The 21,914-nt window shown below is 36.2% G+C and overlaps 1 protein-coding gene and 1 long non-coding RNA gene across 5 annotated transcripts in view; both read left to right on the top strand.

Annotated features, from left to right (window-relative positions):
* The window catches only part of LOC111048155 (ATP-dependent RNA helicase dbp2), a 37,169-nt gene extending 21,747 nt beyond the window's left edge, over nt 1–15,422 (top strand). Inside the window, exons 11-13 of one of the 4 annotated variants that reach the window (XM_039429156.1) lie at nt 3,919–4,149; nt 6,367–6,666; nt 14,741–15,422. In XM_039429156.1, the coding sequence (XP_039285090.1) occupies nt 3,919–4,149; nt 6,367–6,666; nt 14,741–14,793 (584 nt within the window). In that variant the 3' untranslated portion in view covers nt 14,794–15,422. Of the gene's footprint in view, nt 1–3,918; nt 4,150–6,366; nt 7,357–13,343; nt 14,024–14,740 lie in introns of those variants that run through there. The other 3 variants (XM_039429153.1, XM_039429157.1, XM_039429154.1) reach the window with 3 other exon arrangements.
* On the top strand, nt 1,270–3,650 carry LOC120351499. The gene is made up of 3 exons (XR_005571435.1): nt 1,270–2,328; nt 3,119–3,186; nt 3,245–3,650. It is a non-coding gene; the product is annotated as an uncharacterized LOC120351499 (long non-coding RNA).
* Nucleotides 15,423–21,914: the final 6,492 nt, after the last annotated feature.

Below are 21,914 nucleotides of genomic sequence, written 5' to 3'. Positions count from 1 at the left end.
CTATAAGTTAGAAGATATTGAAAAAAGTGGCTTCAATGAGTTTTGTATATGCCTATAATTGACAAAATGTAGTAGATGTACTCAGTATTGTGGTGGGGGGTCGGGGTCTCTTCGGATCTACTTCATCGAGATCTCAGTTGACAGTTGTTGTGACTTTGCACACATCAAATAAAATAGTATTAAATGAAAAAGACTAAGAAATTGTCACACAGATTTATTGATACTTAGAAAGACCGGTTTCGGTTATTACACTATTTTCAATCTCTGATAAACATCAGAGTAATGACCGGTTTCGGTTATTACACCATTTTCAATCTCTGATAAACATCAAAGTAATGACCGGTTTCAGTTATTACACCATTTTCAATCTCTGATAAACATCAGAGTAATGACCGGTTTCGGTTATTACACCATTTTCAATCTCTGATAAACATCAGAGTTATGACCGGTTTCAGTTATTACACAATTTTCAATCTCTGATAAACATCAGAGTTATGACCGGTTTCAGTTATTACACCATTTTCAATCTCTGATAAACATCAGAGTAATGACCGGTTTCGGTTATTACACCATTTTCAATCTCTGATAAACATCAGAGTAATGACCGGTTTCGGATATCACACCATTTTCAACCTCTGATAAACATCAGAGTAATGACCGGTTTCGGTTATTACACCATTTTCAATCTCTGATAAACATCAGAGTAATGACCGTTTTCAGTTATTACACCATTTTCAATCTCTGATAAACATCAGAGTAATGACCGGTTTCGGTTATTACACCATTTTCAATCTCTGATAAACATCAGAGTAATGACCGGTTTCGGATATTACACCATTTTCAATCTCTGATAAACATCAGAGTAATGACCGGTTTCGGATATCACACCATTTTCAACCTCTGATAAACATCAGAGTAATGACCGGTTTCGGTTATTACACCATTTTCAATCTCTGATAAACATCAGAGTAATGACCGTTTTCAGTTATTACACCATTTTCAATCTCTGATAAACATCAGAGTAATGACCGGTTTCGGTTATTACACCATTTTCAATCTCTGATAAACATCAGAGTAATGACCGGTTTCGGATATTACACCATTTTCAATCTCCGATGAACATCAGAGTAATGACCAGTTTCGGTTATTACTCTGATGTTTATCAGAGATTAAAAATGGTGTAATAACCGAAACCGGTCTTTCTAAGTATCAATAAATCTGTCTTTTTTTGACAATTTCTTAGACTTTTTCATTTAATATATGAATAATTACCACAATATCAACTTCTGAACTACACAAAAAAAAAATAAAAAAGTCATTCTATTACATTCTAAAATGATACCATGGTATAGGGCGTTTAGGTTCCATATACCAGCCGATAGTCCTATTAATTCTTTTTCGTGAAGCTATGTGGTGCTGGTAGTCTCTCATACTGTGCCGTTCATACACTCACCCGGCCAAAGCAGTAATAGAATAGAATAGAATGACTGCTTTTTTTGACCTAGGAGGGCAGCAGTAATAATAGATAGTCAACAGTAATCGGTTTGAGTCAACAAAAATCGGCTTGAAAATCGAAATATAGACGACCTATACCATGTTGTATCTACAGTCCGGGTTCTGTAGCTTTGCCTATCGGCGAAGGCCATTAGACTTCAATACTACCCGTTCAAAAACATTGAATATTTTTGAATATGTATCTTTCCATAAGCAACAGATGCTCTTTTGTATCTTCTCAAAAGCAACGTGTTGCATCCGAAAAAATACACAAATAGCTTTTTGGAGTTACGTTCTTTTAGCAAAACACAGGCTATCAGCTGTTCATTTGTTTAACATGCTCCTCCTATTGTTGGTGATACGTTGCAAATCTTCATTCATGAAGAATCTCTGTGTGTAGGGAGCTTACTCCATCTAGGAATCTAAGTTCTCTGAAGCCTTATGTTTTTGCAAAGCCTTGAATATTACCCGCAAACCATACCTTACCTATAATGCCGTTTTAAAGTCACACAGCCTATCAGCTGTTCATTTGTTCAACATTCACTTTCCATTGTTGGTGATACGTTGCGACTCTTTCATTCATGAAGAATCTCTGTGTGTAGGGAGCTTCCTCCATCTAGGGTATCTGAAGTTTGAAGTTTTTGCAAAACCTTGAATATTATCCCGCAAACCGTAACAAACCATCTAGGGATATATAGGTTCTCTGAAGCCTGATGTTTTTGCAAAGCCTTGAATATTATATTTATTTTATCAATCTGTATTATTTTATGGCAAATAGATGAATTTGAATTTGAATTTACCCCGCAAACCATACCAAACCATCTAGGGATCTAGGTTTCTGAAGCATGATGTTTTTGCAAAGCCTTGTATATTACCCCGCAAACCATACCAAACCATCTAGGGATCTAGGTTCTCTAAAACCTAATGCTTTTGCAAAGCCTTGAATATCACTCCGCAAACCATCTAGGTTCTCTGAAGCCTGATGTTTTTGCAAAGCCTTGAATATTATATTTATTTTATCAATCTGTATTATTTTATGGCAAATAGATGAATTTGAATTTGAATTTACCCCGCAAACCATACCAAACCATCTAGGGATCTAGGTTCTCTAAAACCTAATGCTTTTGCAAAGCCTTGAATATCACTCCGCAAACCATCTAGGTTCTCTGAAGCCTGATGTTTTTGCAAAGCCTTGAATATTATATTTATTTTATCAATCTGTATTATTTTATGGCAAATAGATGAATTTGAATTTGAATTTACCCCGCAAACCATACCAAACCATCTAGGGATCTAGGTTTCTGAAGCATGATGTTTTTGCAAAGCCTTGTATATTACCCCGCAAACCTTACCAAACCATCTAGGGATCTAGGTTCTCTAAAACCTAATGCTTTTGCAAAGCCTTGAATATCACTCCGCAAACAATCTAGGTTCTCTGAAGCCTGATGTTTTTGCAAAGCCTTGAATATTATATTTATTTTATCAATCTGTATTATTTTATGGCAAATAGATGAATTTGAATTTGAATTTACCCCGCAAACCATACCAAACCATCTAGGGATCTAGGTTCTCTAAAACCTAATGCTTTTGCAAAGCCTTGAATATCACTCCGCAAACCATCTAGGTTCTCTGAAGCCTGATGTTTTTGCAAAGCCTTGAATATTACCCCACAAACCATACCAAACCATCTAGGTTCTCTGAAGCCTGATGTTTTTGCAAAGCCTTGAATATCACTCCGCAAACCATCTAGGGATCTAGGTTCTCTGAAGCCTGATATTTTTGCAAAGCCTTGAATATTACCCCGCAAATTATACCAAACCTTCTAGGGATCTAGATATCATTGTCATCATTCTATTATCATTTTGTAAATGTATTTATTGTATAAATGAATGAATGAATCTAGGTTCTATGAAGCTTGATGTTTTGCAAAGCCTTGAATATTACCCCGCAAACCATACCAAACCATCTAGGGACTACATATCATTATCATTATCTATTAGCGTTTTGATAATGTACTTATTGTATAAATGAATGAATGAATCTAGGTTCTCTGAAGCCTGAAGTTTTTGCAAAGCCTTGATTATTACCCCGCAAAACATACCAAACCATCTATGGATCTAGATATCATCATCTATTGGCGTTTTGATTATGTACTTATTGCTTTTGTTTAAATGAATAAATGAATCTAGGTTCTCTGAAGTCTGATGTTTTTGCAAAGCCTTGAATATTACCCCGCAATCCATACCTTACCTATAATGCCGTTTCAAAGTCACGGAGGCAAAGCTACGGGACGCGTACTGCACTATGGTGATGCCTTGATTCAGTATCTAAAAATAAGCACTTGATGAACTGAGATCTCGACGAACTAAGGCGCTCGGTAATGGGCCACTCGACTGATGGCGGCCGATACTTGTTTGTTTGCAGATGTGGAGGACGTTAAGTTTGTGATCAACTTTGACTACCCGAACAACTCTGAGGACTACGTGCATCGCATCGGTCGCACAGGTCGCTCGCAGCGTACAGGCACCGCCTACACCTTCTTCACCAACAACAACGCCAAGCAGGCGGCCGACCTCATCGCTGTGCTCAAAGAGGCCAACCAGACTGTCAACCCCAAGCTCGTCGACTTGGCTGACAACTTCAGGGGCGGACGAGGTCAGTAATCGATAAGTCAGTCAGATAATAAGAGGCAGTTGATAAGATAAAGGTGCGTACAGACTTTCGCTCTGCTCCGCAATCAAACATCACTCGAGCAGATCGATTGATGATCGCAGGTGGAACAAGAGGGGAACGCGAGAAGAGCGTGTAAAGGTGCGTACAGACTGTCGCTCTGCTCCGCAACCGAACGTCACTCCAGCAGAGCGATTGATGATCGACCCGCTTAACAGATCTCGAGCTTGGCAAGCTCCTAGGTCAAACTAACCAATAGTTGCGCATGCGCGGTCAACGTTTTTGTTTCTAATGTTTGTCAATAGTTACGATCTTAGTGTTAGCAAATAAAATCATCAAAATTAATAATTAAATAATATAATATAAAGTTATAAAAGCATTTATAATAATAGGTACCAGCATATTAGCATTTAGAAGAAAGAAGCCGAACTCCCAATCAAGCCTTTCACCTTTTGAAACATTGACAGACATTACATTTCATAATAAAACATTAAAATAAATGATATAATCATGATATTCATTATAAATTTATTATATAAACATAATGCATTATTAGGCTACCCTGCATTCCCCTGGTAAGAATATTTTATTTAGTTTTGTCACCCGATCAGCTGGATTGGACGTTTCACATTTGTGAGGTTAGGTTGTAGCGATGTCAACAATAAGAGAAGAGCGGAGCGATCATCTTTCGAACATATTTCGAACCTCAAGCGAACCCTTGTGTAACATCTCGCGTAACGTTCATGATCGGAGCGAGTGCGGAGCGTGTTCGAGGCGCGTATATCTGTACGCACCTTATGATATCACTTCGTAGTACGATTCCTCTCAAGTTCAACCACTAAATTACTCGTTTTCAAATACAGTTGAATCTCTAGTGGTATTTAATCTTTATTGTCACGAGGTGATGAACATCATCAGAACAAGTATTACAAAAGCACTACTATAGTTCTAGAAAAGAAACAACAATATTATTAATGAAAATAACACAGACATAATATATTACAGGTATAAAGGTTTCGACTTTAGATTCCAAACAGAATTCACTTTGTGAAAACCATTGACGTTTGCTTTGATTATTTGATTCGCCTATGTTTGTTTTTTCTCTTCGAATACTTATTTTGCTGCGAACAATTTATTGATCCACTTTTTATTTACTCTTATAGCTTTTATTGACAGTGAGACCTTTCTGATGTTATGTCTCGCCGTATCACCCAATAAACATTCAAGTTTTATCACTGGAAAATGGATTGAGAGTAGATTTGTTTATGATTGCAATTGAATTGAAATTGAATCTCTATAGAATAATACAACATATTATACATATAATAAATACACAGGGTATAGCAACTACAAAAATTCAAATTAATTAAATAAAGCAATACATAATAGTGGGAATTATCCCATATATTCATTATTAAGAATCATAAAAGTGGGAATTAGTCGGAATGGGGAATTATCACCATTACTTTGATAAAACCATTATTACTATTACTGAATACTATTATTATTATAAATTATAGATCTATTAATATTATACGGAAATGTATTATCACCAACATAACAATACTCTGAAATAGTTATTTGTGCAACTAGTGCGCAAAGTGACAGTTTGCTGCACCGAAAGAAACGTTTACGCCCGAGCCGTGGGCGAGGGCGGAATGGTTTGTTGAGTGCAGCAGAGGAACTTTGCGCACGTATTTCACATTAAGTTTTTCCTACAGTTACCATTGAATATGAAAAGTGGGTAATTATGGGTAAAATTGCCTGAAATCCATCAAATGTTTTTCTGTGTAATTTTATTATTAATAAAAAACTTAATTTATTGTCAAATTGAATAATAATGTGTGTGTGTTTGAATGGCGGGGGGGGGGTGTTCGGCTGTCATCCACCGCCTCAATATTCCTATAACGTGTACCACACTATACCACAGTTACCAACTTCATTTTGATTTTGCTGCACTGGTGCTCCATATAACCTACTAAGTATTTTGCGTTGCCATGTTGCAAATCTGGAGTACGCAAAGTACTCACTTTGCGCACTAGTGCGGAAAAGTCATTCTTTGCGGCCTGCAATCAGTGCACAAATGGTCACTTTTCAAGGTATCTGTAGGAAAAGTTTGTTGTGGGTCAATGAGTCCAGCACTTTGCCAATCCAAAATTTATTTTATTCCTCTAATTATTAAATTAATGTTTAATGTTGCAGGAGGCAGATACGGTCGGTGGCGCGGACGGGGTGGCAGAGGTCGCGGCGGCCGTAGTCAGTCGGCCAGTCCGGTCGGCCGTCGCAGTCGCTCGCGGTCACGATCACGATCACGCTCGCCCGACTCCAGGTCGAGCCGCAGCCGCAGTCGCGACTCGAGTCGCTCCAGTCGCCGCAGCTTTTCGAGCAGTCGCAGCCGCTCGCCGACGCCCGAGAAGGACAGAGATCGCGGCAAGCGTCGTGACCGTCGTCGCCGCGACCGGAGTCGCAGTCGCACGCCGCAGCGGTCGTCCAATCGAGAAGGCAAGTCCAAGCCTTCCACTTGTTTGGCACAAGAGTCGAATGGTGCCGGGCGTTCAAGCAGCCACGCCAATGCGACCGGACCAGAGGCGGCCCCTCCACTACAACATCCTCCACCTCCCACTCCTTCGCTTCCCCACCCTACTCCTCCTCCACAACCTCCTCAGCCACCTCCTGTTGCTGTAGCCACTCACTTTCCTACAGCTCCGCAGCCTCCTGTTGCTGTCTCCAATCACCTTCCTCCACCTCAGCCACCTCCTGTTGCTGTCTCAAATCACCTTCCTCCTCATCCTCGACCACCTCCCACTGTATCCAATCATCATCATCATCCTCCTCAACCACCTATCCCTGTATCCAATCGCCTTCCTCCCCCTCCTCAGCCACCTATCCCTGTATCCAATCGCCTTCCTCCCCCTCCTCAGCCACCTATCCCAAACCATCATCATCATCATCCTCACCCACCTCCACAGCCACCACCACCTATTCCTATACCAAACCATCATCTATCTCTCCCTGTATCTATTCGCCCACCTCCCCTCCCGCCTCTTCCGCCCCTCTCCCACCCGTTCCCCCCTCCGCAAACTGCCCCCAACCGCCTCTTCCACCCCTCCTTTCTATCGGCTCCTCCTCCACCTCCTCCTCCATCCACCTACCCTCTTCGCTAGTCTTCTCTCTCCCATCCGCTTTATTAAGGTTTGTTGTTCTCTTGCCGCTCTCTATCATCATCTCTCACTCTTTCGCTCGCTCTCTTCTCTCTTTCTCTTACAGCGCAATGTCTCTCTGCTATCAACTGCTCATGTGTAGCTATCCGGGGGGCGGCCTGGCCCCGGCCCCGGCCCCGTAACTTGGTGAGCCATCTAAATCCACCCTTCTCCCCAATCTTGTCAAGTAGTAGCATTTTAAGATCCTGATCTATGTTCTGATTGAAATTAGTTGACATCTGAGCGCCCTTATCAAGTCAAGTTTATTTATCATTTATAATAAAATATATGAGTACCTAATTTATAAAAAGTTATGTGTGATTTCGTAACCTAATAATACAACTTTGTAGTGGACAACGTCTACTTCTTATCATTTACTTTAATCAACTTCTTATCGAAATTTTGGAGTGAAATGGTACAGGCTGAGCCTAAAATCACTTCACTTATATGGGCTACTTGATTCAAATAAAAAAAAAAAAAAAAAAAATTTAGTACCCTTTTATTAAAAACTTTGAAATATTTTAACGACTAGTTTTCACCATAGGCATAGCCACGGTAATTAGATGAGAATATATACTTACTTACTAATATATACTTCTTCTATATACCGTGGGCATAGCCACCTCTATTACAAGGCCCCGGCCTACGATATTGCAACGTCGCAGCTTAGTCCTAGAATCTAATACATGATTGGTGAAAAAGATCAGCTGGTATTTTCTAAAATCTTTTTCACTAACCATGTATTAGATTGTAGGCCTACACTGAGACGTTGCAATATCGTAGGCCGGGGCCTTGTATTAGAGGTGGCTTTGCCATAGGTCATTTCAAGTTGAAATGTTAGGCTGAGCCTAGTTTTTCCTCCATGATCATAATTATATTATGATTATTATTATATTGTTATTTACAAAAAATGAATAAAAAATATCGTTATTATATACGAGAAAAAGACTGGGCAGTATATTCATACTTTTATTGACAACGATTAAGACGAACGCACACAACAACTGACAGATGTACGTTGCAACACCTGTGGTGGGATTTTTCCACCGTCTATCTGCATGCGTCAGTCTGTTTTAAGTGCGTTTGCTTTTAGGTCCGATTTCACCATAGACAAAAACAACGGCATTTGGATGTAGTCAAAATGGTTTTTAATTAATTTTGTGATATGATTTGTTGTTGGTTTTGAACTAATTGTCATTCAAACCTAGTTTTTTTACTCTTCGTTGAAATCGGGCCTAAGTTGGTGAAGCATTGTGGTACTCCGGTTGCACAAGAGCCAGTTGAATTTGAATGATGATTAAATGTCACGAGAACCAATCACTGAAGTCTTTCGAGAAGCATGCTTCTCTGATTAGCTCTCGGGGCTTAAATTTAACTGGCTTTTTTGCAACTTTGGACCAGTTATAGAATAGACACGCCCCATTGTATATTCATACTGAAAGTCGATGAAGCCAACATCTACTGTCATATCGCCCCATCGTGATGTCAGCATAGGATAGAAAACTTTTCTGTAAAGTTTGTTTACATTGTTCTCCATAGCAGATTGTGTCTATTTCAGCGGGAGTTTACCATTTTCATAAATAATAATTTATTTCCATCTGAAATAGACACAACCCGCTATGGAAAACAATGTAATCAAACTCTACAGAAAAGCTTTCTATCCGATGCCGACGTCACGATGGGGTGATATGGCAGTAGATGTTGGCTTCAGAGGCTAGACTTCCCAGCGTGTCTATTCTATAACTGGTCTAAGGTTGCAAAAAAGCCAGTTAAATTTAAGTCCCGAGAGCTAATCAGAGAAGCATTCTTCTCGAAGGACTTCTGTGATTGGTTCTTGTGACATTTAATCATAATTAAAATTCAACTGGTCTAAGACCCTTGTTATACGGACAGAAAAAACGTGACAGATAAAACGCCGACGCTGAACTAACAATTCAGTGCTGTTATACGAGCAGCAATAACGCCGCGTCGTCGACGCCAGGGAGCTGTTATACGAGCAGCAAACACGCCGCGGCAGGCTCCAAGGGAGCCAATAGGGAGAAGTGTACGCCCGGAGGAGTATGGTGGGGGGGAAGTACGGATCTGCCGCGTAAAAGCTGCCCGTATAACAGTACTCGCGTCATTTCTATCGCGTTTTTTCTGCCAATTTTACCGGTCCGGTCGCGTTGTCGACGCTGACGCCGGGTTTACAGGGTCCGACGCGACAGACAAAACGTTCGTATAACTTGCACACAGTGACGTCCATTGCTCGGTAGGCTTGGCGTCTACGTGGCGAAAAATCTGTCGCGTTTTTTCTGTCCGTATAACATGGGCCTAAGTTTGCAACCGAGCCTCAATCTCTTTAAATATGCAGTCAAACTACAAATCTATGTAAAATTGGTACTTTTATTCTTTGAAAATGCTGTAGATTTCTGAGAAAATCTCAATTTTTAGGAACGGTCAGCAGTCAACTTCTTTTAATCGGACTTGAGTAGGCTATATTATTTAAATGAATGACTTCCAGGCATGTAAAAAACAGGCATATAAGAATGTTCTGTACATTATTCGAAAGTTGTTTTTAAAATATATAAACTTATTCAGCTTGAAGAATAAGGATTTTCTGTGAGGTTCAACATCTCATTTCAATTCATATATTTTAATTCTATTCATTTTAAATGAGAGTACTGTACCATAGAGAAACAATAGCATAAGTAGATATCCCATGGCATAGAGCGTTTATGTCGCAACTTTTACTGTTATCTCAAGCCGATAGTCCACTTAGTTCTTTTCCGTGAAGCTTTATGACGCTGGTAGTCTCTCATATTGTGCCGTTCATACACTCTTACCCGGTCAAAACAATGAAAATCAACAATAATCGACAGTAATCGGCTTGGGATAACAGTAAAAGTTACGACATAAACGCCCTATAACATGGGATATCTACTTACACTATTGTTTCTCTATTACTGTACTTAATATCCATGGGAGTTTTATGGAAAAGGTTAATTCGAATATAGGAAAAGAAAGGAGATTTAAAATATTGCTGAATCGTAATAGTAAATTCTGGATAGATGTTGAAAGAAAGACCTTTCAGGAAGATATTTAGAAATGGATATTGTATTCTTTATATAATGAATGATTATATAAATTGAATTATATAACTTATAAAAGCAATAATTTCTAACACAGCAAGTAGCCGTTTCTAATTAAATATCACTCTAATTGGCTTCAAAAATCCTATAATATCTACTTTCAAGAAACTTGTTTTTTGTCAAAATATGTCACCCTATTCACCCTAACATTATAACATTTTATCTACTAATTCTCATAGTTACAAGATTACTAATATTCACTTGTCTAGTAATTTTATCTCATGCATTTTTCTTATTTATTTTTTCGCTACGCTTTTGGATAGGAGGTGATGTTATATACGTTATTATTATGTAAAACTAATTTGATACAATAAAATTTTTGATGCAATATCAATTCCTAATTAAAGTAATCATCTATGTGAAACAAGATCACAATATTTATGCAGTTACTCACATTCCGGCATCATTTTATGCATGTCTAGTATGATTATGATTCCCAATGATAATGATTATGATTTTTGCTATCTCATAACGTAATTGTCACTTTACAATATCCTCATATTCGTTCTCTCTCAATATCATTCTCATTTAGAGCTCAAAAAGTGTTTTACATATTCATTTTTACTTTCATAAAATAATTGAAAACTGTTGACTTGCATTATTTATCTTAATACAGACACACATTTTTTGAGGTGTTGTATCACAAATCTAGACCATAGAGAAACAATAGCATAGATAGATATCCCATGGTATAGGGCGTTTATGTCGCAACTTTTACTGTTATCTCAAGCCGCCAGCTCATGTAATTCTTTGCCGTGAAGCTGTGTGACACTGGTAGTCTCTCATACTGTGCCGTTCATACACTCTCACCCCAACAAAACAGTATAATTCGACATTAATCAACAGTAATCGGCTTGAGATAACAGTGAAAGTTGCGAGATAAACGTCCTATACCATGGGATATCTACTTACGCTATTGTTTATCTATGTCTATACATACAGAATGGAAAGTCGGCTAGTATCCTGATGCCAAAATCTACCATCTTGAAAAATAGTCCATCTTTGTCTATCTATACTCCGTGCAAATCTTCTTCAGACTTGGAGGAATTTGCGTCGCAGAGAAATGGAGGGAGATCAGCCAATTACAGTGATGGATTGAGTCATAGGTGGAAGCGCAGTTGTCAATTTGTCGAATAGAGTCAGTCGAGTCTGTGATTGCAGAGAGGAAACTTCCTAAGTTCAACATGAGCGCTTGAATACTCACTGGAAATTAGATAACACTGGCCGATACACAACGGCAACATAGCCGCCGTTGTACCCCTGCCGCTGTATGCCTTCTCTACTGCGCATGTCCATCCCAAGTCCGAAGTTAATTTGAACGGAGTAAAGTCATTGTAATAGCAACATAGCAGCCGTTGTATCCCTGCCGCTGTATACGCCTTCTCTGCTGCGCATGTCCATCCCAAGTCCGAAGTTAATTTGAACGGAGTAAAGCCATTGTAATAATTTTAATTTATAACAAGATGGCGAAGTCACGTGACGTGGTCTTGGTGCATTCAAGTCTTGGCGTCATGTAAAATGCATTGGTTGGATTGATAGTTTCCATTCTGTATGTATTCTTTGTCTATACTACTCCTTTGTAACGCCAAATACCCTTGCCGATATATTACTTCACATTAAGTTAGTAAACATTTGCGATCCTTACATTTTCCTTGTATCTTATTTGCTTCTTTTGCTTATCCATCATAAATCATAATATATATATCTTGACTTGATTGTGTGTACTTGTAAGTAAATAAATGAATGATAATGAAGTGAGTTTTATAAATATTGAACACACTTCTATAGCGATTTAAGTGAATTCCTAAATATTTCATCCAGTCTTATTCACATCAGCTCCCCAACCTTATTGTAGTGACCTTATTGTAGTTAAGGTCCTTACAATATAAGGATCCGACACGAACAATTTCGATCAAATGCAATTCAAGATGGCGGCTATAATGGCGAAAATGTTGTCAAAAACAGGGTTTTTCGCGATTTTCTCGAAAACGGCTCCAACGATTTTGATCAAATTTATACCTAATATAGTTATTGATAAGCTCTATCAACTGACACAAGTCCCATATCTGTAAAAATTTCAGGAGCTCCGCCCCATCTATGCAAAGTTTGATTTTTGATTCCCAATTATCAGGCTTCAGATACAATTTTCAAGATTTCAAAAAATTCAAGTGGAAAGGATTGGGCATAAAAATCTCTACAATAATTAATGCTCAGTAACATTTTCACCTAAAATTGAAAATGAGCTCGAAATTCGAGAAAACGTGATTATTCAATTGCAAACTGTTGGCAACACTGTTGATTCTATTAAATCATTCACTATAAAGAGATAGCAGACCTCGTGTGTCTCCAGCGGTATTGTCCTGTCACCATCTGGTTCAGATCTTTGAATAGTAGACTTAAGATGCGTGTGAACACTAGCGTCAGGTGACCAATTTTCAAAACGGCAAGGAAAGTTGTGTGAGTGCGCCACACCAGATTTTTTAAATTGCTCACTTGGACATGTTTCGGTCGAAACTTGTCTAAGTAAGCAATTAAAAAAAAAGGGTACTTGGATTTTTATTTTCTATTTCTATTTCAAGAGTAGCCCTAACCAAAAAAGACTATTCATAGTGCTCTCAATTTCAAAATATTTCCCTTTTACTACTATTGTAAGAGCTTCTGCATCCAATTCATCTGCTTATCGTCTCTATCATTGCTTTAGAACATTTTCTTGACACGCCCTTTGAATGCTACATTTTCATGCTTGAGAACTGAGATCTTCAGTAACATTTTTCCTGAATGTGAAGGCTAGTGTAACGCCCAAGTATTTCTTGAATAATTATCTGAAAAAGTGTGTTGACTGTTTCAGATGGAGACGTGGTGCTGAAGAGATATTGGAGTGGGAGTACGGCAGACCGTTGACCGAACAAAACAAACAATGCGTCTTCACTTGGTTTCCGAAACTTAATCAAGTAGATATATCTTCTATAGTTCACTATTTTTTAGTCATAATTTATTCAATCTTTGTTCACCTACCTTTTGTTGAATGTACTTGTAAGTTTCATACCGTACCTAATTTAAATACTCACTCTTTCAACTGGAACAATATGAACTCAAAATTGTAGTTGAATTTTAATTTGGATTGCTCTCAATTTATTGTTATCAAATGATTGTTGAAAGTCTGCATAATCAAATTTCTATACATGTGTATTGGCCATGATTGTTCAATACAGCTATTCTAATTAATTTATTTTAAGTGTGTTAGACTTCGAAAACACATTTGTGATTAATATATTTATCTATTTTTAATTTGACTATCTTTATAATAATAATAATTCTTAACAACGGAGACGGAACCCATTTTATCAACTCCACACAATACAATATTAATCATAATATTGAATAATTGTTGCTAATGTATTCATTATGATCAGGGACAGTAGGTTGGACTTTGTCTTGATACTGTTCAGCAATGATATTATATCAAGCCAATAACATTCAGGAATCAGTTTTTCAAGTGAATATTACAGGTATTATTATTATTATTATTAATATGTTGAAGTTTTTAAATTATTGGTTGGAATTAATTTGAAGTTGAGTTTGATTTGTTGAAAGTTTATCATTTATTTTGGCTACATTTTTCACATCATAAAAATTGGACAGATAGTGGAGATGTTATTATACTGTGAAATTTGGCAACTGTTGATTCTATTAAATCATTCACTATAAAGAGATAGCAGACCTCGTGTGTCTCCAGCGGTATTGTCCTGTCACCATCTGGCTCAGATCTTTGAATAGTAGACTTGAGATGCGTGTGAACACTAGCGTCAGGTGACCAATTTTCATAACGGCAAGGAAAGTTGTGTGAGTGTGCCACACCAGATTCTTTAAATTGCTCACTTGGCTATGTTTCGGCCGAAACTTGTCTAAGTAAGCAATTAAAAAAGTGTACTTGGATTTTCATTTTGTATTTCTATTTCAAGAGTAGCCCTAACCAAAAAAGACCATCTATCTACCTTGATTCATAGTGCCCTCAATTTCAAAATATTTCCCCTTTACTACTATTGTAAGAGCTTCTGCATCCAATTCATCTGCTTATCGTCTCTATCATTGCTTTGGAACATTTTCTTGACACGCCCTTTGAATGCTACATTTTCATGCTTGAGAACTGAGATCTTCAGTAACTTTTTTCCTGAATGTGAAGGCTAGTGTAACGCCCAAGTAATTCTTGAATAATTATCTGAAAAAGTGTGTTGACTGTTTCAGATGGAGACGTGGTGCTGAAGAGATATTGGAGCGGGAGTACCGCGGACCGTTGACCGAACAAAACAACAAACAATGCGTCTTCACTTGGTTTCCTAAACTTAATCAAGTAGATATATTATCTTCTATAGTTCACTATTTTTTAGTCATAATTTAATCTTTGTTCACCTACCTTTTGTTGAATGTACTTGTAAGTTTCATACCGTACCTAATTTAAATACTCACTCTTTCAACTGGAACAATATGAACTCAAAATTGTAGTTGAATTTTAATTTGGATTGCTCTCAATTTATTGTTATCAAATGATTGTTGAAAGTCTGCATAATCAAATTTCTATACATGTGTATTGGCCATGATTGTTCAATACAGCTATTCTAATTAATTTATTTTAAGTGTGTTAGACTTCGAAAACACATTTGTGATTAATATATTTATCTATTTTTAATTTGACTATCTTTATAATAATAATAATTCTTAACAACGGAGACGGAACCCATTTTATCAACTCCACACAATACAATATTAATCATAATATTGAATAATTGTTGCTAATGTATTCATTATGATCAGGGACAGTAGGTTGGACTTTGTCTTGATACTGTTCAGCAATGATATTATATCAAGCCAATAACATTCAGGAATCAGTTTTTCAAGTGAATATTACAGGTATTATTATTATTATTATTAATATGTTGAAGTTTTTAAATTATTGGTTGGAATTAATTTGAAGTTGAGTTTGATTTGTTGAAAGTTTATCATTTATTTTGGCTACATTTTTCACATCATAAAAATTGGACAGATAGTGGAGATGTTATTATACTGTGAAATTTAGAAACTGTAGTTGCCGGTTTCTTCAATGTACCTAGAATACATAAACATTATGTATTCTTGGTACATTGGGTTCTACCAAGCTCGCTCAAAACATTGTTTGACCATGGTCATATCGCCTACTATTTACAGAAAGTGCACTAAACATAATTATGATTTCTATTGCCGTAGCTTATGAATTTGACTTAGAATAGAATTACTTTTTTATTTGTCGACATGCCGAAGTTTGGACAGTGATGTCCACTCTACCACTTAACCACGAATTATATTGATAATTCCAGTGCACTTGTATAAAGCGTACCCGATTTGACCATGTTCAAATGTTTTGACCGTGCTTGGTGAAACTGGCTATAAGTATTGTCATAGAGAAACGATAGCATATAAGTAGATATCCCATGGTATAGGGCGTTTATGTCGCAACTTTCACTGTTATCTCAAGCCGATAGTTCACGTAGTTCTTTCCCATGCAGCTGTGTGACGCTGGTAGTCTCTCAAATTGTGCCGTTCATACACTATCACCCCAAAAAAAACAGTAAAAATTGACAATAATCGACAGTAATCGGCTTGAGATAACAGTAAAAGTTGCGACATAAACGCCCTATACCATGGGATATCTACTTACGCTATTGTTTCTCTATGGCATTGTCAAGATAAAAATGTCAACTGAATCACGTAAAGATGACTTGTAATGAAAATATTCAATAAGAAATACTGTAATACTTTTTTCAAATTGATCAATCAATGATTCAATTATTTTGCGTTCCTTAATCTTATTCAATTCTTTTATCAATTTATTTACTTACGTTATAATGACACTGATTTAATAGTATTGATAGATAAATACTAAGGCATTCCCTGCGCTATGTTTTCCCTTCCCAAATTCAAGGAATTGAATCTTGTTTAAGTCAATCAAATGCCTTGAAATATTGTCCAATATTTGAAAGAAATTTGACAATATTTGAAGAGATAAGAAGCTGTTTTGTTCTTTTAATATGGTGATGAATTTGTACATGCTGATTAGAGTCAATCGCATCTTCTATGTTCTTTATTTAAAGTTTTTTTTCTGTCTTTATTTAAAGTTACTTTTTTGTATCAGAACTGTCATTATTTGAAAAAAATTGTATTGACTAAAATGATTGAAATATAAACCAAGTAGTATCGCATTAATGTACCTGTTCTATTACTGAAAACTGCTTCGAATACATTAAGGATAATTATCAGAAACAAAATAAATGATGAAAACATAAATTCTCATTATTTCAAAAACTATAATAAATCGAATGAAAAGTAAACTATAAAAAACTAAGATGTTAGATTTTGAATAATAAAATTTCATAGAACAGTTGAATGTCACTGATCAAAGAAATATAAAAAGGACTTGAAACACTAATATCAACGAATATTGATCATCCATTTTTAAAGATTTATTCCATTCTAAACAAACCGTTAATATAAATTTGACAACCTTTTTAAAGATTTATTCTATTATAAACTAACCGTTAATATTTGGCAACCTGTATTTTGTCAACCTAACTATTTTATTAGTTCTTCCAATAAACATTATATTTTGTATAATTATTCATTGTTAATGTATCAAGCATTATGCTATTATAATTGTATCATTTGTCAAATAGTTTGAACCTATTATGTTTTCCTGATAGTTTGTTTTCACCATGAAGGCGGTTTTTCTTTCTAACGTTTTGTAAAAATAAAATAGTGTTCGATATAGTTTGTAGTTCATTACATTGCATTACAATATTGAAAGATATGATATTGATATGATATTGTGTATTGCTGTGTCGCATATTGAACATTCGAACATAATTAAATGGAGTATGCGTTTTGTATATTTTGTCTTATTTTCTAATCCCATGCCGCCTGAATACAAAGGAAATGTCGCATAAATATGCTTGAATTTTTTGATAGTTATTCACTGAAACATAAAATCTCACCTCCACTCACAGATCAGAAAAATTAGTCATCTTCAAATGCTTATAACTCAAGAAAAGGAGTGAATTTTGCAAATGTGATGACATATTATTGTTTCTCTCATCAAGTAGCCTACTATCATACCTGAGAGTTTGAGCGATTTTAATTTTTGACCATTTTTGTGAAAATCTATGTTTTTTATTTATGGATTTCATGAAAAATGCAAATCTCCCAGATTTGGTTGATATTTGGGCTATGGATAGAGGTTGACCCAACAAGTGTATTTGCAAATCTCCCAGATTTGGTTGATATTCGGGCTATGATTATAGGTTGACCTAACAAGTGTTGTGTTATAATATGAGATGTTTCGCTACAATACAGGGTGAGTTATTCACTGAAACATGAAATTATATTATGTTTCAATCACAGAATTAATAATAGCAGTTCAGGAGTTTTCTCTGGTTTCAATATAGTATGATCGTAGTTTTAAATATGTAGCCGCCAATCGGCATTATGATGTTCCCCTAAATTATTAAGGCTTACACAGTTCAATGAGCAAGGAAAGTTGTGTGTGTGTACCACACTAGATTTTTACTTTGTGTTATACATCAAAATTTGAAGAAGAATTCACACATATCAGTGAAAATATAATTTCCGTAAGTTATAATGGTAATATTCATACCGGCTCGGCCGGACTGAGGGAATAGTCCTATTAAAGCTCATGGGAATTATATTTTCACTGTCACTGATCTAGCTTTAAACAGTAAAGCTGCTGTTTTTCAACATTATCGCCGGTTCTCTTTTTTTTGTAGAGGATGCTTAAACTCTTCTATCCCCATGTTATAGATACAACATTTTGTAGATTATTGAAAACTAGCCGTCAGGCTCGCTTCGCTCGCCATATCCGTCTAGCCAGGGGGCTCCGCCCCCTGGACCCCCGACTGGATCGTCCAAGGATGAGATCAGCATTCATTTGAGCATTTTTATCATATGTTAGGACAATCCAGTCGGGGATCCAGACTAAACGGATATGGCGAGCGAAGCGAGCCTGACGGCTAGAAATATAATATTCCCAGGATTGAAGTAGCAGTGCCCAATCAATTTTTCCGCAATAAATGCATTTCAATCTTCAACTTGGTGCCAACCTAACAAAGTCAACTCAACTTAATGCCAACCTGACAAAATTATTAATTTAGTTGCCAGTTAACAACTTTTTCGAAGAGGTACTCTATCTAGATTATAGTTCTATAGTAACATATGATATGGAAATTTCAATTATAATTAAGAGATTGGGAGAAGAAGAATATACATGCTAAAAGACGAACTTTAAACCCTTAAAAAAATTGCATGGTTGCCTGTAAAGTCGGTATACGGGCAAAAGTTTTACGTGACAACGACTTTGAGTGGTAAAATAATTTTATTCGCCTAAGCAGGCGCAGTCGCAGGAGATTGCTTGCGGCGCCTGCGCAGATTGACTGCTCCGTTTCACTCTCTCTCCAGGTGAATGCCTTCGGGTGCTGCTGCGTTGCTCGCCACTGCTCCTATTCGTGCTCTTTCCAGACGACCGTGAACCGAAACGAACGCTCTCACTCGCTCTCATTGTGAGCGCATAACGTGGGAACGTAACACAGTTTCTTGAAGTGTCACCCGGCAAACCAATTTATAAGACGTTGTCACGTCAACAACCCTTAGAGTTGAAATATTGCCAAAAGATTTCTTAGTGCGTCTCTAAAGGGCCAACTGAACATACCTACCAAATTTGAACGTTTTTGGTCCGGTAGATTTTTAGTTATGCGAGTGAGTGAGTCAGTCAGTCAGTGAGTGAGTGCCATTTCGCTTTTATATATATATATATATATATATATATATATATATATATATATATATATATATATATATATATATATATATAGATTATGCTTAAAAAGCGGTTTCCAATGTGGGGTATTAAATTTTGCAAATCGAATTCCAGATTCGTGTTCCTCGTATCAAAGAGCATAAGGCCACTACGTTTGCGCAATTTTTATTTTCACAAAAAAATGAGAAAAACCATGGACTAACGGCCAGACACCTGGTTCATCGGTAACACAGAACTCGTATTCTGAACACCAGTCACAACCTGCACTCTGCTCTGCTGCTGCTCTTCACTGGGTGCATTCGGCATTCCGGACACTATTTGAACCCTTTGGTGGTCAGTTCGGTTGGTAGGGGTTTGATTTTGTATTGCCATCGTGAAACAGTAAAAAAGTAGGCGCAAAAAGCGAAAAATGAGGATGGTTTTTAGTGAGGTAAGAAATCCATAGTACCAGTACCAAGATGTTTCCGCTACCACCTTGGTGCCTTCTAGAAGGTGTTCCCACCTATAAAATAACTTGGATTCGCTGAATTACTAACAATGTTTTATTGACACATACAAAAAGAGGTTTTGTTCTCTATTATGAAAGAGACAACAAAATCAAAAATCACATTGACATAAAGTAGATAGAAACTTAAATCTATATATACATGCAGTAATATACTGTATTATATTAGAATAACACATAATTTTAAGATATTCAATGCAAATCTTATCACAATAATAAAATAATAATTCACAAGCAAATTATTGTGTAACTTGAAGTAGAAATGGCATTACATGTTTAAATAATATGCAATGGTAATAAATTAAATACTAGAATATTGATCACGTGATTCCCAGATACCGGTACTGTACATCAAGTGTCAACGGAAAACCCTCCCAACGAATACAAGTATTTTAGGTATGAGGTAGCAAAATAAATGTAGCCTACATGATAATATAATCACCACTTCTGCTAAAATAAAAAGTAAGAAACAAAACATTGACTTTGGGAGAACTGTTTAGGCCTACAAAATTATGATTCTTATAATTTATTTCTATAAGGCACATTGATCAATAATAGAATTTGCATGATTTGACATTCCACTGGAAAATGAATGTTTAAGCTGCGTTTACACCAAAGTTGTCAACAAAATGTTTATTTCTCCGATTCTATTAGATTGAACCAAAGACCTTAAAGATGCATAGACTCACATGCAGCGCTAGTGTCGTACTTGGAATTGAAATCCGCCATTGAGGGGGCAACCCATAAGATTATTACATACCAATGCCTTTGAGATCTATAGTATTACAAATATTATGTATATAATATCTCGTGCTAAAATACCCCAATGGCGGCCTTCAATTTCAAGTAAGAGCTATCATTGGGAAGGCATAGGCATTGTGGGTCTATATCTCTTTAAGGTCTTTGGATTGAACGGAGCTTGACAAACACATATGTTTATCTTTTTGTGTAGTTGAGAAGTTGATATTGTGGTAATTATTCATATTGAATGAAAAAGATTTTTGACAATATCTTAGTCTTTTTCATTCAACATATGTTTATTATGTGTATGATAAGTTATGTTCAATCTAATAGAATCTATAAGGACGGAAAAATAAACATTTTGTTGACAACTTTGGTGTAAACGCAGCTTTAGTTCTCACTGAATCAAATTCTAATATAGGCCTACGAGTAAACTTAAAATATTGGATAACACAAAAACAATACAATATACTACAGATCATTCATAAATTAAATTACCCTCTACTAAAGCATTATCTATGTTCAACACTGGTCTGAAATGATATAGAATTGTTCCATAATAAAATATTAACACAATATTTAATTTGTATTCTCTCACTACAGTAGTATAGTTTTTCTATACAAAAAAGAAGACTAGTAGAAGATATATAGGATCTCTTTCTCTCTTATGTCATGTCATATTAATTCAGATTTCAATATTTAGAATAAAATATAAGTGAATAGGCCTGATGCCAATGTGGCACTGGATCACCATGTACTGCTGTACCCAAAAGACCTTGAAGATGCATCATCTCTTTAAGGTCTTTGCTGTACCCATATCAGTTTTGAAAACAATATTCACTACGAAAAAATATAATATTATTTTACAAGATTAATATGACAGTTTTATAAGGCATTAAATTACCATACCGTAGGTGTAATTTCTTTGTCACAATAATACCGTACACTAAATAGAAAGGGAAATTGTCACAAGGAAGGAATAATGTCACAAAGAAAGGAAAACTTTCTGTAGATTTTTAACAATAATTTGTTACAATAAATACTGTGGTGTTCTGTAAGAGAGATGCAACCAATTAAAGCAATTATTGATGACAAAGTGATATCATATAGTAGCTAATTTGTAATTAACTTAAGCCTATTTTATTTTCATAGGCCTAAGCCAAACTTAAAGCAATTTACTGAGAAATTAAAATATAATGGTTAAGCAAATCAAAACTAACTTTTGTTTTTCTTGACTATAACAGTTTGTCAATTGTTTTGTTGTAAAATATGTTTGCATTCCTTGAAGAAAAAATTATGCATTCCCTTAAAATTAA

This window comes from Nilaparvata lugens, chromosome 5 (assembly GCF_014356525.2).
Source record: "Nilaparvata lugens isolate BPH chromosome 5, ASM1435652v1, whole genome shotgun sequence".
Classification (NCBI taxonomy): Eukaryota; Metazoa; Arthropoda; class Insecta; order Hemiptera; family Delphacidae; genus Nilaparvata; species Nilaparvata lugens.
Note: the sequence above shows the minus strand (reverse complement) of the source record. Positions and strands in the feature narration are given on the sequence as shown.